This window comes from Anabrus simplex, chromosome 2 (genome assembly GCF_040414725.1).
Source record: "Anabrus simplex isolate iqAnaSimp1 chromosome 2, ASM4041472v1, whole genome shotgun sequence".
NCBI lineage: Eukaryota > Metazoa > Arthropoda > Insecta > Orthoptera > Tettigoniidae > Anabrus > Anabrus simplex.
In genome coordinates this window covers 411,926,222-411,944,978 of record NC_090266.1, presented here as the reverse complement: position 1 = coordinate 411,944,978, position 18,757 = coordinate 411,926,222, and the positions used below count along the sequence as shown (strand labels likewise).

At 38.7% G+C, this 18,757-nt stretch overlaps 1 protein-coding gene across 2 annotated transcripts in view; it reads right to left on the bottom strand.

The window, feature by feature from the left end:
• Nucleotides 1-18,757, bottom strand: part of alph (alphabet) — a 201,651-nt gene that overhangs the window by 52,220 nt on the left and 130,674 nt on the right. For both annotated transcript variants that reach the window (XM_067139131.2, XM_067139132.2), the window contains exon 3: nt 2,873-2,990. In XM_067139131.2, the coding sequence (XP_066995232.1) occupies nt 2,873-2,990 (118 nt within the window). The remainder of the gene's footprint in view (nt 1-2,872; nt 2,991-18,757) is intronic.

Genomic DNA, 18,757 nt, shown 5'->3' with positions numbered 1-18,757 from the left:
TTGTGATCACAGAATGTCCCGTACCCGAAACACTCGTAAACTATGTTTGTATCAGACTGGAATAGAGCGTCACTAGTCTTATCTGGGCTGATTCTCTCACTGAACTAGTGCAGTGGGATTTCCTGCCGGTTAATAACAGCACGTTGCCCTGTATTTGGAATGCCCGCTTTCACAATAAGAAGGCTGCTTCTTGAGTTGTTGACATCCTTACTTTGAAACGCATCCGGAGCTGTATGATGGATGTTCGAAGTTATGGGTGCGTCAAATACGTGAACATTTCTTCTTCTCCACTTTGGACCCAAAAATATTGGGATGCGCAAATTATGCAAAGGCGCTAATTATGCAAGATAATATGGTAGTTTCCTTTATCAGACGGTAAAATTAATGGAATTTTATAGGTATTTCTGAACACTTGGAGATAACGTTTGCTATATTTTTTGGCTATATCAAGAATAGAAAATACCAGAAACTGTCACCGACACATCCCCCTTAAAAACATTCAACTCATTAAAATTATGCACTTAAATACGCGAAACTACCACATACAAAACAATTCAGTATGTCCCATACATTAACATACAACTGACAGAGGGAAAATAGAAACCCAAGAAAAACACGTGGCCTACAACTCCAAAGAAACTACAGACAGAAACGATGTCAACAGCATGAATCCCCAGCTGTATACAACGCACACGCTGCTGTGGTGAGTGGAAAACACGATACATTACGGCGATGGACGAAACACTCGCAAAATGAAGCATAAAATAAATACGCTTGAAAATGAGGTTTCGTAAATTACACAAGCACTTAAGAATTTATCCTAGGGGAAAAGTATTGGCCATACTGGAGGTTATATTGGTCAAAAATAGGAAGAAGTAAAAATAAGTCGGAAAATCGGAAGAAGAGTAAAAGAACGGAAAGTTTCTGGGTAAATAGGACGGGTTGGCCGGTATGTGTACAGTACACATTTTCGCAAAACAAACCACCTGTCTGCTTTTACACCCCTGAACTGATTATCCTTAACTTACCATGTGTTTGCCGTCAACGATGACTTTCGAGAAAAATGCCGGATCTTGTATATGTCTCTCTCTTAAGATGCGACCTTTTTACAATTGGCTTTATGTCGCATCGACGCAGATAGGTCACATGGCAACAATGGTGCAGGAAAGGCTGGGATTTGGAAGGAAGCTGCCATGGCCTTAATTAGCGTGCAGCCCCAGCATTTGTCTGTTGTGAAAATGGGAAACCATGAAAAAAAACATCTTTAGGAATGCCAACGGTCGGGTTCGAATCCACTATCTCCCGAATGCAAGCTCACAGCTGAGCGACCCCAATCGCACAGCCAACTAGTTCATGAAGTTAAGATAAACCTAGCCCTTAATGGAAAGGATGTTCTAACATAATACCTTAAAGCCCTCAGTTGCATTTCATTACTCGTGTTCGTTGGCCGTGCAGTATCCTATTACTGCATGTTAACTGTTTAGTGCTGAAGTGAATTTGCAGCCATAAAAAACATCCCAAGAATAAACTGTCATAAAAATTAACTATGAAGTGTAACCAGTAACTAATAAGCCAATAACAGTCTACAAAGTTCATTCATTGCAAATGATAATTCTTGTCCACCTAGAATTAGTATATCTGCCAAAATTATAATGGCAAACATAGTGATTTTTCACTACTGGCCTGTGGTCTTCACAGACGTGACCTTAATGATCAACTTAATAATAATAATAATAATAATAATAATAATAATAATAATAATAATAATAATAATAATAATAATAATATTTGCTTTACGTCCCACTAACTACTTTTATGGTTTTCGGAGACATCGAAGTGCCGGAATTTAGCCCCGCAGTTCTTTTACATGCCAGTAAATCTACTGACATGAGGCTAACGAATCTGAGCACCTTCAAATACCACCGGACTAAGCCAGGATCAAACCTGCCAAGTTGGGGTCAGAAGGCCAGTGCCTCAACCATCTGAGCCACTCAGCCTGGCACCAACTTAGTAAGATGCTAACAACAGTATTTAAATATTATTATTATTATTATTATTATTATTATTATTATTATTATTATTATTATTATTATTATAACTTATTTTATGCCTTTACTGGTGAGATGTAGCGTTTACAGTGGTCTTCTGGTATGGGCTAGAATAAATTTGTTACTTTCATTGACCTGTCTCAGTCTCATCCTTGGCTTTGACAATATGAAAGTGACTAAGGTATGAGTGATGCTAGTAATACTTTTTTTTTTTTGTTAGGGGCTTTACATCGCACCGACACAGATAGGTCTTATGGCGACAATGGGATGGGAAAGTCCTAGGAGTTGGAAGGAAGCGGCCGTGGCCTTAATTAAGGTACAGCCCCAGCATTTGCCTGGTGTGAAAATGGGAAACCACGGAAAACCATCTTCAGGGCTGCTGATAGTGGGATTCAAACCTACTATCTCCCGGATGCAAGCTCACAGCCGCGCGCCTCTACATGCATGGCCAACTCGCCCGGTGCTAGTAATACCATTCCTTATGCAGCGAGTCCCTGTTACGAATGGTGTGAAAATATCGCTCATAGGGTCGGTTGGTGCATGCATTTCAGTGGGCTTGGCAGACTGATATGTAATAGAAACTTCTGGCTTGGTGCGGAAAGCAATGGGAAACTACCTCGCTCATTTCCCTAGTACGCCACTTCAGTGACGCCTAGGCTATTTACGACAGCTTTTGGCGGAACTGTGGATGATCAAACCAGCCTTCGGGCTGAATACCCAACATAAACAACATTATCTTAATACTAGTTCCCACAGAGGACTATTATGGGGGTATCAGATAAGAGGAAGCAGTCCCAAGCACGTTGTATTGCATTAAAATTTACCTGTTATGCTTTTCTCTATCGCCTCTTCAAGTAGTTGTTCTCGCTGGATGGCCTCAGCAGAAGGTTTTGGTACTCCCGGGAAGGTGACTAGGACAATGCTCATGTTGTCTCGACTACCCTGCAATGAAAATTCCTTTCAAATCACCTGAGTAAACAACTAGTAGCACTGTAACAATAATAATAATAATAATAATAATAATAATAATAAAAATAATAATAATAACAACAACAACAACAATAATAATAATGGTTTCATGTGCCAGCGACTACTTTTACAGTTTTCGTAGATGCCAGGATTTTGTCCGCAGGAGTTTTTAAGTGCTGCTATATCTACCAACACATCTTCAAATACCTCTGGACTGAGCTGGGATCAAACCCACCAACTTGAGCTCGAATGGGTGGTGCTCTACTGTCTGAGCTATGCAGCCCAGCAAATAGTAGTAGTTTACCATCCTTTAAACTGCTGATGGTTGGTAAGACATGCCAGAGCACCAAAATTTTGTCCTGAAAGATATTCTTTAATCTTCTTCTTTTCCACCACTTTCCATACGCTCTGGCAAGGTCTCGGGTGCAAACTGTGTCGTATATGTGGATCCGGCCCTGTTTTATGACCAGATGCCATTCCTGATGCTAATCCTATGTGAAGGGATCTACTGTATTCAATACTGTGTGTTCTTGTGGTGGTCGGTAGTGTTGTGTTTTAAGAACTTGAGTGTATACAGAGAAACACAAATACCCAGTTCCTAAGTCACAGGAATTAACCATAAGCAGTTAAAATCCTGACCTGACCAGGAATCAATTCTCAACTGAAGGCTATGATGCTGACCTTTCTGTCCATGGAGACAGACAAATTATGATCTTCAACATGCCAGCAAATTTAATGAAAAGTCTTTTGCATATAAACTCTCTAATATGCCAAATGACTAAGCAGACATTCACTCTCACAACCATGAGCTCAGGAAGAAAGTGTACATCAGCTGTGTTGTGCAACTGTTCAAATGCTAGTGGCTTTACGTTGCACCAACACAGATACGTCTTATGGCGACGATGGGATAGGAAAGGCCTAGGAGTGTGAAGGAAGTGGCTGTGGTCTTAATTAAGGTAAAGCCCCAGCATTTGCCTGGTGTGAAAATGGGAAACCACGGAAAACCATCTTCAGGGCTGCCAACAGTGGGATTCGAACCCACTATCTCCCAGATACAAGCTCAAAGCAGCGTGCCCCTAACCGCACGGCCAACTCGCCCGGTACTGTTCAAATGTACAACTCAATAATGTATTATAGTAACAATTATTTTTCAGCAAACGGTGTAAAAACGTGTCTGCTTGAGACGCTATTCGTGACAATGTGTTCAGCAAACGGTGTAAAAAAAGTGTCTGCTTGAGACGCTATTCATGACAATGTGTATAGAAATGCCACATAGCAATGAATTAACATAATGGAAAATAACAGAAATATTGAAGCTGGTTTGAGGCAATGGGCCTCTGAGGCCTATGATGTGTATTGAGCAGTTTGAGAAAGTGCATTAGCTCTTTTGCTGATATTTATCTACTATTATTATTGCCAGGCTGAGTGGCTCAGATAGTTGAGGCACTGGCCTTCTGACCCAAACTTGGCAAGTTCGATCCTGGCTCAGTCCGGTGGTATTTGAATATGTCAGCCTCATGTCGGTAGATTTGTTGGCATGTAAAAGAACTCCTGCGGGACTAAATTCTGGCACCTCGGTGTTTCTGAAAACCATAAAAATGTAGTTAGCGGAACCTAAAAATAACATTATTAATTATTATTATTTTTAGAAGGAGAATGTACAGGTTGGCTTCATTGTCTCTACATTTTCTGTAACACAGAATTCGTTTGACTGTAAAAGAACAAGAATGCTGTTTTGACAAGTAAACATTTCCATTAGTGAACTATTTAATTCCAGTAATTATTTATAATAATATCATCATCATTACTACCACCATCATCATGATCTTGGGTACACCCACAATCATTAGAACTTCGGGTGGACAAGGATTCGGGTAACATTCGGATGTAGATTTTGACCAACTCTGAACCTGGAGAAGAGACAGGCAGGGTAACGTCATGTGTAAGTCTTCCAGGAGGTGTGGCTTGCAACGTCACGCACGCACAAATTTAACGTTTTTATTGGTGGCCATATTACAAAACTGTTCTCTAAAACAGTCTATTGTGTCCTCTTCATTATGTGCGTGTGTTCGCTTCTACATGGCTCTGCTCTTTGACCAATGAGAAATAGTCTAAGCCAGTACTGGGTGGTTCTGAGTGGTGTACAAGTTTTCTTGCCTGAAATGAATATTTCTGCCCATTAGCTACTAATGACTGTGAGAGTACAGTGTGCGGGTGATTTGATTTGACACTGTTTTATTTTCAGAACTTGCTTCACATCGCACCAACACAGATAGGTCTTATGGTGAAGATCTGACACCATTTAGGTTGCCAGAATCTTAATTTCGATACCTGCCTGTATGTCAATTTCAACATTTAGTTTTGCTCTATCAGATGGCAGAGAAACCAGAACTCTCCTGGGCATTTTGATTAATTCCATTAAGTAAACAAAGAGGTCACTAGAGAACTTTTACATGCTGACATTGTACGACAAGGAATGCCAAATGAACTATTTGGCCTTCGAAAAATCTGGCTACCTCTGACCAGTCTGAGCCTGTGATCCATAATCTTGGAATCTGACTAACTACCACAGATGTTGGCAGTAACACTGACCATTCCGTTGGTTTCAGTGTTAAAGACATTTTTTTTTTTGCTAGTGGTTTAAAGTCGCACGAACGTGCTGAAGGTTTTCAGCGATGCAAGGATGGGAAATGGCTAGGATTGGGAAAATAGCAGCCGTGGCCTTAATTAAGGTAAGATACAGCCCCAGCATTTGCCTGGTGTGAAAATTGGAAACCACGGAAAAACATCTTTAAGACTGCCAACAGCAAGATTTGAAACCATCATCTCCCGAATGCAAGCTCACAGCTACGTGCCCCTAACTATATGGCCAACTCACTTTGTGCTCAAAACATTATATTGAATAAACAACCTAAATGGGAACAACTTACAAGTGGCCATTTTTCAGGATATCAAGGCTGCAATATTACCCAACTAACTCAAAACTACAAAGCAAGTGGCTTCCACTGTTAGTAAAATATTGACATAACTACTTTTTGCTATGGGCTTTACGTCACACCGACACAGAAAGGTCTTATGGCGACAATGGGATAGGAAAGGCCTAGGAGTTGGAACAAAGCGGCCATGGCCTTAATTAGGGTACAGCCCCAGCATTTGCCTGGTGTGAAAATGGGAAACCACGGAAAACCATCTTCAGGGCTGCCAACAGTGGGATTCGAACCCACTATCTCCCGGATGCAAGCTCACAGCCACGCATCTCTAACTGCACGGCCAACTTGCTCGGTGACATAACTACTTAATAGCCATTATCAAGATATGACATGGTAGGTACCCTTACTTTTATAGCATAAGTCTTGATAATACCAATCTGAAAAAAGAAGCAAGCTTATACTAGCACCACGTAAGTCTTCTCACTGCTATGAAAGAACTGGCTGTAACCCAATTGTGTCATTTTGTCTGGACGAGAGCTACCATGCAGTCACTGAAACATCAACATTTTTAACAATGTGGATCTGGCCACCTTCTTCTTCCTAACCTTTTCTCCAATTTTTTAGGATTGGCAGATTGTATAGATTTGGCCTAGATTTATGGCCGGATGCCCTTCCAGTTGCCATCCATATGAGAAGGGATGTATTCGCTATTTTGTTTTATTTTTTCCTATGGTGGTTGGTAGTGTGCTGCATTGTATGTAAATGAAGATGTGTGTTAAGATGAAAAAAAAGGAAAAAATCCTGGGACTAGATGAATACCTTAACCTATATTTCCACAGTCGTCTTGGAGATTTAAGCACTTGTCCTACCTGGAAACAAGTTCATGTATCCTCTCATCATAGAAAGTTGCCGCCCGTTGCTTTAACCAGTCTGTTACAGTGCCCTTATTATCATCATTGTCAAATCATTTTTCCAGCAAAGTGAAAAAGTGAAACAAGTGAAAATCTGACGACGTCTACTAAGGACTATTGAGGAAAAGTCTCTTAATGAAATCCAGGAAATTCACCACTATTTATTTGTCAAAGTTATATTCTGGTGCAGAATTACAATTCGTAATAATTATGTTCTGCCAAGCAAATAAAATTCGTAACAGTTATGATTCGTCACACAATTACAATTTGTCACAGTTAATGCAGGTTTATGGAGTTCCATCAAAATTTCACCATAGAAAAGAATATCAGCTATTTACCTTTCACAATGTATTTTAAACTTTTTTCACAATAAATTATTGTGCTTCTAATAATAATAATAATAATAATAATAATAATAATAATAATATTGCTTTTTACATCCCACTAACTACTTTTACAGTTTTCGGAGATGGCGAGACGCCGGAATTTAGTCCCCGCAAGAGTTCTTTTACGTGTCAGTAAATCTACCGACACCAGACTGACGTATTTAAGCACCTTTAAATACCACCAGACTGAGCCACGATCGAACCTGCCAAGTTGGAGTCAGAAGGCCAGCGCCTCAATTGTCTGAGCCACTCAGCCCAGCATATTGTGCTTCTATTATCTAGTTTGTGTGTACTGGCAAGTTTTCAAATCCAAAGTGTTTTCATTTCCACAGTAAGTTGCAGTTTTTTGACAATTATAGTTGACGGAATTAGATGCACATTGATCCATATAAAAAAATGCTTATACGAAAAGATGGCAAAGATTTAGGGACCCAACTGACCGGGTGGCATGCCATAAACTTACAGTTTTAGTTTTACCCGGCACAGAACCGTCAAAAGTGGGGTTATGGGGTGTTACAATTTACACACGTGTAACTAAGTGCTAACAGTAAAGCATGATGGGAGCAGAATCATAAAATGGTTTTTATATCATTCCAACCATAAAGCATAAAAGGAAAGAGTACGGTGTCTATGAAAGGGGCTAGTATAATTACTTTCATGCATTCTTTGAAACAATTTACAGTGTTAAGCGAAGGCACTAAAACAAAACAAAAACAAAAAAACCCACCACTGACTTAATTACAACACACTTACCGGTACATATTTGCTACCGCATATGTTATATGGCGTATAAACATACTGGTATATTAGGAGATATTTGCCTCGGTTACATTGAACGTACATGTACGACTTACAATACGGCATCTGGTGACATACGTCTTTCTGTTTTTGAATTATGCCGCAAGTTGATCTTATTCATCGGCACACAGTGAACAACATCTTTTGTATCTCCCTGGCTGTGCCAGCGACTAATCTCAAGCATCATGTTTTATAAGCAACTAGCAAGATACCCATGCTTCGCTACGGTATTATACCAAAATTTATAATTTAATGCTTAACGTTTCATATATAATCCGCCGAAATTCGCGATCTGACTCGTTTACTGAGAGAATCCGCCAAAATTCACGATCTGACTCGTTTTCTCAGAGATTACGACAAACTTCCTCCCATTTTTCAATCTTTCTTTCCAGCAATCGATTTCGTACTTCCCGGGCTAGGTCCAGGTATGCCACCCGGTCAGTTGGGTCCCTAAATCTTTGCCATCTTTTCCTATAAGCATTTTTTATATGGATCAAATCCTTGAGGAGATCCGGTGTGGTGTCGTCTTGGGTGGCTTGGCAGTACTGAACCCGCGGCCGGACTGCAATTGTAGTCATTACCCGGCCAGGACCCGTTTCCAGCATGATCCGCACATTTTGACGACGGTCCAGAACATTATTATTATTATTGATATTCTGGGCCCCACAGCAAGATGCAAGACACCATCGTCGCGCATAGGCAAGTGCACGAGGTTTCTGGCGACACGAGTTATATACTTCCGTGCATTACTGACCTTATTATAAGAGGTGAACAATTGCACGGTTACTATCATTCCTATCGTTTATTTCAAATGTGTTTAAATTTTTATTTATATGCCAGGAGAATCTACAGTAATGTAACTTTTTGTTCCCCAAAGGAAAAGATGGCTCTTGAAAACGAAACTACAAAAGATTAAACATGATCAGTTTATGATCAGAAAAAGAACATTATGAACAGTAAAATCAATTGGTCTCAACTCGATTTTCACCCCACCGCCGTTGAGTTAGTTACCCCCCCCTAAAAAAAAGAAGGCGTGTTTCTTTATGTTTAAAGGACATTCCAAATACCAATGCTCACGTCAGTTACCTTCAGTTCCGAGATATAAGTATTCCCATAAAAAGAATTCACTTTTTTTCACTTCCTTTCACACTCTGCCCCCCCCCCCCCTAACTGAATTTTCCGGCAAAAAATACTTGTTTCTTTAATAGTAAAGGATCTTCTAAATACAAATTATCATGACTCCAACATCTTCAGTTTTTGAGATATGTGTCCTCATAAAAGGAATTCAACTCCTTTTTACCCCCAATCCCCAAGATGATTTCCCCCAAAAACGTTTTTTTTTTTTTTTAAAGGAGATCCAAATACCAATTTTCACGTCTGTAACAATTTTAGTTTTTATTAGATGTAAGTATCCTCACACAATTAATTCAATTAATTTTTCAATTCTTTCACCACTCCCACCCCCCACTTTATTGGATTTTCTGAGAATACGTGTATCTTTAATTTTAAACCAGATTCCAAATACCAATTTTCACGTCTGCAGTATCTTTAGTTTCTGAGATAATAGTATCCTCATACAAATAATTCAACTAATTTTTCAATCCCCCCCCCCCCCAGGTGGATTTCCGAAAACAAAAAATACGTATTTCTTTACTTTTAAAGAAGATTCCAAATACCAAATTTCACATCTGTAACATCTTCAGCTTTTGAGATATCAGTATCAGAATTAAAAGAATTCAACCCCATTTTCAGACACTTTTACCCCTCCACCCAAGTGGTTTTTCAGAAAACAAAAAATACATGTTTCTATATTTGTATTAGAGATAAAAATACTTTTTCACTTCGGTAACATGTTAAGTTTTTGAGATATACTGTTGAAATGCTCATTTTAATATTTCACCCCCTTTATAGTTCCCCTTAAGTGGAATTTCCAAAAACAAATCACCTATGTTTCTTTACTTTTACAGGAGATTCCAAAATACCAATTTTTACGTTTGTAACATTTTACGTTTCTGAGATATACTGCAGATATAGTCTTTCTAAAAATTCACCCCAATTTGTCACTCCTGTTTAACCCTCATTAATTGGATTTTCCAAAACAAAAACAAAAAATACGTGTTTTATTTCCGTACGAGATCCCAAATACCAATTTCCAGGTCTTTAATATCTTCTATTTCTGAGATGTAAGTATCTTAATTTAAGGCATTCAACCCCTTTTTCACCCCTCTTATTGGGATTTTCGGAAAACAAAAAAAAAATATGTGTATTTTTAAAGGAGATTCTAAATTCCAATTTTTACATCTGTAAACTTTTAAAGTTTTAAGATATAGATACACTCATTTTAAACACCCCCCCCCCCCCCACCTTTTACCCTCCCATTGATTGGATTTTGCAAAAACAGAAAAATTCGTGTTTATTTTCAAAGGAGATCCCAAATACAAATTTTCAGGTCTGTAATATCTTCAGTTTGAGATATTGGTATCCTCATTAAAGGCATTCAATCCCCTTTTCACCCTTTTTTGCCTCTCCTATTGGGATTTTCCGAAAACAAAAAAATACGTGTTTCTTTATTTTTAGAGGGGATTCTAAATACTGATTTTTACCTCTGTAAACTTTTAAAGTTTTGAGATATACATACACTCATTTTAATATTTCACCCCCTTAGCGATGGAATATCCAAAATTCCTCCCTAAGCGACCACCTACATTGTACTATAAATGTATCTTCAAAATTTCATTTCATTATGTCCAGTAGTTTTGGCTAATGGCAAGGTCAAGTCGTTCTCTGAATGAAGAAGTAATATTACAAGTTATTGTTAGTGAATCTGCTTCCTTCCTAGAGAATCAAGGAAGGCTGCTTGTCTGCCTTGCTCTTCCTGGTAGATTTCTTATCCTCCCCCCCTCCCCCTTCCCCACCCAAAGCCCTGAACACCAGGGGAGATATCAATTAAAATGACAGTAGTGGCCAATATTAAGCAATGACAGCATACAGTAATGAAAGTCTGGACAGTGACGATGGAAACCTAATTTTATGTCTTCTGTAGAATACAGATATTGTGACCAAATAAACTGCCTGACAAAAAAAAATTGAGGCACCCAGATGAAATGGTTGGATGTCAATGTAACTTCATAAATGTAGCATCATCAGCGGATATATAAATGATTAGAGTTGAAATTCTCTGTGACAGGCAGAACGGAAAACAGAGTGTATTAGTTTTGTTCATGTTTAGTGCTGTTACCAGGCCTGGTAGGGTATATAAGGGGCATGGACAACGTCAGATGTCGAGTGATCACCGTGAAGGACATGAAGATGCCGCGTACTTGCATGCAACAGCGTTATCACCGTCTGACAGAGTTTGACAGGCGCCTCATTTTAGGTCTCCATTTGGCCTGCTGGTTGAATCGTGCAATATCCAGATTTGTGTGACAATGGCCTAATGTTGGACTACATGGGAACGCGAGGACAGGCATGCTCGTCGTCACAGTTCTGGACGACCACGTCTGACCACCATTGAGGAAGATCTCCGTATTGTACACCAAACATATCATATCCCCTTCACATCTGCGCCTACCATCCACGAACAAGTAATGGACACTCCTGGCAACATTCTGTGTCATCCGCATCATAGGTCAGAGACTGTAATTTGTTCCGAAGAATGGAGACTAGCAGAGCTGCACTAGGGAATTACTGTTCCATGCGTAGGTTGCCGTTAACACTGCTGTTTGGAGTGGTACCATGACCGGGAAGCATGGACTGCTGATGAATGGCATCACATTGTGTTCTGCAATGATTCACGGTTCTTCACTATCCCAGATGAGCATCATCTGCGAGTATGGGGGCGACCTGGGGAGAGGTCCCTTTCTTACAATGATTTGGAAAGGCACAGCAGTGTTACTCCTCGTATCATGGTGTTGGGAGCCACTGGATACGACTTCAGGTCATGGCTGGTAGCGAATGACGGAACTCTGATGGCACAATGGTATGTTACGGACATGCTGCATCGTCATGTGTTACCCTTCATGTGACAGTATTGTAGTCCCAATTTTCAACAGGACTATGCTCGTTCATGCATGACACATGTGTCTATGAATTGTCTGCATGATGTTGAGGTACTCTTGTGGCTAGCAAGATCCTAAGTCTCCTCCCAATAGAACATGTGTAGGACCAGCTCGGGTGTCAACTCTATCTCAGTGCCAGTATCCAGGATATCAAGTACCAGTTACAACAGTTGTTGGCCAGCACACCTCAGGAGAGGATACAATGGGTTTATGACACGCTTCCCAACCGAATCTCTGCATGCATCCAGGCCAGAAGGGGTGCAACGTTATACTAATAAGTGGGCTCTTACTGTCAAGTTATCAGTAAATTTGACTCGATTTTGTAATCATCGAAATAACACTGCATACCCTATCAACATGTGAAGTTTTATAGTGTTTCCTCCTCCCATTCAACTTTTCTGTCAAGTATTGTATATTGTAAGATGTTTAGGCACACAGATATGAGTCTGACATAAAGTGAAAAATATCTCAGGAGGGAGCCAATTCCAGATGTCCTTAAGGACATTTGCCTCACCAGGAGAGAATATCTGGCTCCAGAACCAAAACTGGTGAACAACAAATCACCTGTGGCCAATAACTCTCCTGTGATCAATTCAAGTTGTGACCTGTAAATCATCTGGTGATAATCACCTATGGCTAAAACTGTGACCAATAACTCATCTGTGGCCGATTCAAATATGAGCAATAATTCTCCTGCAATCAATTCAAGTTGTGACCAGTAAATCACCTGTGGTGAATATGATTCTGTTATGAATTAAGTGTGAAGAATTATAACGATGGCAAGAAATTGTTATGAATTCCACTAAATCCATGTGCAAAATCCAGGTTACAGTCTCCATGACAATTTGGCTGGGTCACACTTGTTGCAATAATGCTGATAACCCTCCATTATAGTCAATGTAAGAACCCATTCATTCAGCTTTTTGACCATCTGTGGTACATACCATGAACAGAGTTTGCAGCACTGCAAATGTTCAGTGACAATTTCAAACACAGTTGAATGATTTTTTAACATTAAAATCATTTGGAATTTTCTGAATCTGAAGGCATCCCAGTTAAGATGGTTCGAAGAGCGTGAGAATGATCTCCGAGAGTTAGCCATTGCGGAGGATAAAATCAATGATCGGGAAGTTTCAGGAGTATTATGAAAAGTCATAATGGCGGAGTCAGACCCCAGAAGACCTTTACTAGAAGAGCGAAAGAAGGTGCTGATTGATGGGTTCAAGAAACAAGGATGAGATATCAAAAATCAGCAAATGAACAAGATCCACTAGTCATTGAAAATGAGATTGGTTGTTAATGCACAGTCCACCGAGGCTCAATTAAAAAAAAACAAAAAACACTCCATGAATTGAGTTAAATACTCCCAAAGCTCTTGCCCTAGACAAAATGGGTGCGGGCAGAGCTGACTACAGTTATAGGCCGGACTCATGTAAGTCTTGCAACAAGCAGTGGATGCTAAGGTGAAAGCGCGGGAGCAATCTACGAATGTTTGTTAATGCGTAGTGAACTTTGTGTTTAATTTTATTTTTTATAGAAATGTTCAAGTGCATATAACGATGCAAGTGATTGAATAAGTATATGTAGAACCTATTATTGAAATGTATGAAGGCAGAGACTGAATTTGGGTTATAAACAAAAGATTTGTGTATTTGTAGAGCCCAGAAAATGTTGCGTTCTCATGTAGAGTAACAACTTTAACATGAAAGACGATTGTTATGTTGCCTCGTTTAGGTTCCCTTCAGATGGGGAATTGAAACAAATATGGATTCATCAGGTTAACCCTTAGCATTTACATAAGTTTGTCTGGTTACACAATTCTTCTTGTGAGATGAAATTAAATTCTTTGCATGATTACATAAATGGAAATGAAGAATTTGTAGGTATGCCTTCATTGTTTACATTTACCCTCTGTATAGCACATCTCCAAGTAAACATATCGATCAAGGTCTAGCTCCATTGCAAAGATTTTGAAGAAGTGGGTTTCTTTCACCTTTCTTTGTTCTGTCTCTTACTGCACTTAGCACAGCCCTTTTTTTAATATTCTGAGCATGTGCTTAGATTGTGGTGCTCTGTTCAGTGGCCTCTCATCTTGACTGAAAAATACATATTCCACAAACGGTAAACTGATACTTTTTAAGCGTGAAATTATCCAAGAGTTGTCTAAAGGTTCAATGTTGCCATTGACGCACGCTGTTCTTGGAATAAACATGTTGGAACAGATCCGGCATACACATGCAAAGAGTTAAATGGGATAATTGGGAACCTGGCAAGGATTCAGTCATGTGCATAAAACATTTAACATACAAAAGTGTTTTAACAGGCATACCTGCCAACTTTTGAAAAGGGCTATCAGTAAAACTCATGCACGACAAAAAATCTAAGGATTTTTGACATACCCCGGCTTATGAAACTTAAAATAAGAATAATAGTTAACACCACCTTTCCAATACTTATCTTTTCTTATATTTAGGATATAAACATTACAACAGGCGTTGTAAGATGAGAAATGTTTCGCTTAGCTGTCGTAAGCATCATCAGCCAAAATAAATCTTAGCCTAAAGTTAGGTCAGGGCCCCGAACCTACTGTAGTGTCCTTAAAATATATAGAGAAACATAAAACATAGAACATTCTATGTTTCTTTCACACTAGTTTTAAGCCTTTTTGATTTTCTAAATGTAAATGTTGATTCTTAGGGTGCCATATATTTTAAGGACACTAGGTTCGGGGCCCTGACCTAACTTTAGGCTAAGATTTATTTTGGCAAGCGAAACATGTCCCATCTTACAAAGCCTGTTGTAATGTTTATATCTTACATATAAGGAAAGATAAGTATTGGAAAGGTGGTGTTAACGATTATTCTTATGTTAAGTTTCATAATCTGATGTCCAATACGGTTTGAAATGAGATTTATTACTTGTAATAATACCCCGGCTTGACGAAAATAATAATGCTTCTGGGCTACAAAGTACAATAATTCATGCTTTAAACAGGATACTTCAATAAAATCATATCTACTTACATCATAGGCCAATGATTTGTAGATGAACATAACAATCAAGAAGAAATCCATATTAAACAGCAGCAGGCGTGGTGAATATTAGTTTGGAGCATACGTAACAAGAATTCCTTGATAAATTAAGCAGATATGTGATAATTGAAAAATGCTTTACACAATAAAACTTAAGGTAACACAGGCAAGAAACAATATAATACACACTGCAAATCACACACTAGTTCGACTTTAAAGTCATAGTTGTGGCCTTTTTAGCTTCCTACAAAAAGTCTTGAGAAAACGTTTTGTCATAATAGGGACCAGAACTCCTGGCCTTCAAACTAGAAATAGACTCCAGAGATTCATTGGACATGGATGATCTGAACTCTGTTCTATTTTTCTTCACAAGGCTGAAAACACATTCACATTCTGCATTGCTACAGGGTAGCATTACTCTAGAAATTCAGTTATACTTAAGAAGTCTATTGGCTCCACGAATTTTTGATATTTGTGCCCAACTGGAAACACTCGCAGCATCTACCTGAAGATCTGTGAACTGCCTCTGAAGCTCATTCACCACCTCATCTGAAGTTTCATTCTTTTCCTTGCATAACATGATAGGAAACTTTTCCAAGCAAAAACAAATGGAAGAAAACTGTGCATCTTCAATTTTGTCTAACCTAGCAACTTGAACATGATTTAACACATCATCCTTGAGTGGAAAGTTGTTGATGATGTAGTCACAGGCAGTACAAAAGTAGTTTCTCACTGATGAAAAGAAAAGGGATTTATCTGTATACTGGAGACCATTCACTATGTTCAAAGTCTGAATGCCAATAACTCATCATCACTTCTTTGATTTTGAATCAAATTGTACTCAACTTCAAGCAATGAGGAGCTTTTGAAAATTTTGAGCTTAAACTTGGTGAACAACTGCTTGAGCAAATCCATTAGAAGTTCTAATAAAAAGTGAACTTGTCGGGAAGAAGTCTGAAGGACAACACTGAATTTGTCAAATACAGGAAGTCACATGAAGGAAAGTGCAAAAGGCCTTGTTCAAGTTTGAGGATAAGAACATAAACAATTTTCCTCACGTGTTGTAGCAGAAGTCTTTTTAGGATGGGTTTGTCCCATTTGGGCATGGGGGCATGTGCTGTAGCAGAATCAAGAAATCTCTTCTTCTGATACTCTTTGGATCCACTTTGTTCAACTCTAGGTATTCTGAAAGATGTCAAACTTGTGGAAATGTTTTGGGTACATAATATTACTTCCTCCTTGACGAAAGAAAGAAGCAGATCCCACTGGTCCAGTAGTCTATCCAAACATCTGCCTAAAGAGTACATACATGCTTCAGAATTTTCTTTACCTCTTTATTGTGCAAGTTCTGACATTTTTTACATTCCTTTTGACATTCTCCTCTAAGAAATAAAATATATCAACAAGGATCTCATCCACTTTAAGTGGTAATTTTCCAGCACCTTTTTCAGCTACTAGATTAATCAGGTGGCAAATGCAACCTATGACGGCAATACCTGGCTGAACTTCCTTCAGAACCGCTGAAACCCCATTTTTGTGTCCTATCAATAACAGGAGCATTGTCAGAGCAGAAAGCCACACAGTTTTCAATTGGTATGTTATGAGAATTCAGCTGTGATAACATCAGGTTACCTATGTTTCGCCCTGTTGAGTCCCCCCTCTAACACTGGTACGGATAGCACAGTGCCCACTACTATTTCCCACAGAATATCGTAGAATTTAACAACAATAAGATACATCTGGGTATTCGTATCACTGCTTCCATCTGTTGCCAAAGAAAATGGCCCGTTCTGAAGGCACTTAACAACTTCAGATGAAATAGTGAATATTTAAGATAAACTTAAATATCATTAGTTATTTACGTTTATCTTAAATATTCACTATTTGGTTATAGTCAATACAGGATTAGTATTACTTGAAATGAAGCTGTTAAAGCTTGTTGCATGTAACTTCAGATGATGCAGTTTTTGGCATTTTATTTACAATGGATGTTGTTTTTGTGAGACCACAGCTGTATTTCTTTGCAACTTCTGATGTGGGAAACATCTTAAATAAAGCACCAGCATGATTAGCCACACTTACGGGCACTTTATGTTCCACCAAAAAGGAAGTAAACAGACACTCGGCCCTAATTACGTCACTGTCACCTTTTCCAGACTTGGCAAAAAATGTGTTGATTTTCTTGTTACCTTCCTTCAATTTAATGCAACTTACATGTTTACCACACTTCAAATGATTACTTAAATCGTTTCTTCCACCATGTGCAATATTAATATCACACCCACATACCATGCAAAAGGCAAATTTATTTCCCTTCTTTGATTTTAGTATACACAGAAAATCAACAGAATATGATTCTTTAAATGTTTGGAAGTACTGTTTCTTGTTGGATTTGTTCATGATAATCTACAATAGGAATATAGTGTATGAAAATGTCCGAGAACAAATGTCTCTATATCTACTGAAACATTGAAAGGTACCTGGATCACTGAACATCACATAAAAATATAAAATAAACACTCAAGGCAGTCAAACACGTCATTAAAACATGTCAAAGCACACAAAGTCTTAAACCATTAAATGAACAAGATGCCAACTTCGTGAACAAAGAACGACACTCATGTGGTCAAAGAATATAGGTTAAATCACAAGCGGAGCGGAACAAAGAATTTGCGGAGGAGAGCCTGTAGACACCTAAGATTCACACGGAAGAACTGTTATCCTGGCTTTAAATTCAATTCCAATAATGACACAAACATCACACGATTAAAAATACCAATCATATCAAAGAACGAGTTATCGACAATCGTGGACTTGCCTTCGACCACGACCAAGCGTGCTTCGAACCATGCAAACAAATGATTGTACAGAAGTGGAGAGATTATAGACTGTTAACACTTTAAATTTTTGTCCACAAAATCGTAAGACGACACCGTCCATCCGTAAAATGTTGCAATTTCCATAAATTTTATTGGTATACTGTAAATGTTGGCAAGTATAAACAGGGGACAATTTTGTGACAGTAAACATAATGAGCTTCTTCCTGATGCAATTCCCAAAACTGTCTGAATATTAGACATAGAAAAGTGTTCAAATACACCAAAGGCAGGACTCTGAAAATTAAGAGTAGAGAATGCAAAAAAGAAAGCAGTTGAAGGATCAAAGCTTCAAGCTAATTTAATAGTAAACTTTAATTTAAAATCAGTTTTTCATTCCAAAACAGACACACCAGTATCAGAATTTTCTCATAATTCACCAAGATATGAATGTTGCTGTGTATATTGATAGGCATTAGATGTCAAAGAAATTAAATTCACAGTTGAAGGTAAAATCTTGAAGTGGTCTCAACTAAAGGAATATTTATTAAATTATTCAAAACCCACTGCTTTTTCTATATATATTTTTTACAACTGGCTTTACGTCACACTGACACAAATAGGTCTTATGGCAATGATGGGAGACGAAAGGCCTAGGAGTGGGAAGGAAGCGGCCGTGGCGTTAAGGTGCAGCCCCAGCATTTGCTTCATGTGAAAATGGAAAACCATCTTTAGGGCTGCCGACAGTGGGGTTTGAACCGACTATCTCCCGGATGCAAGCTCACAGCTGCACACCCCTAATCACACGG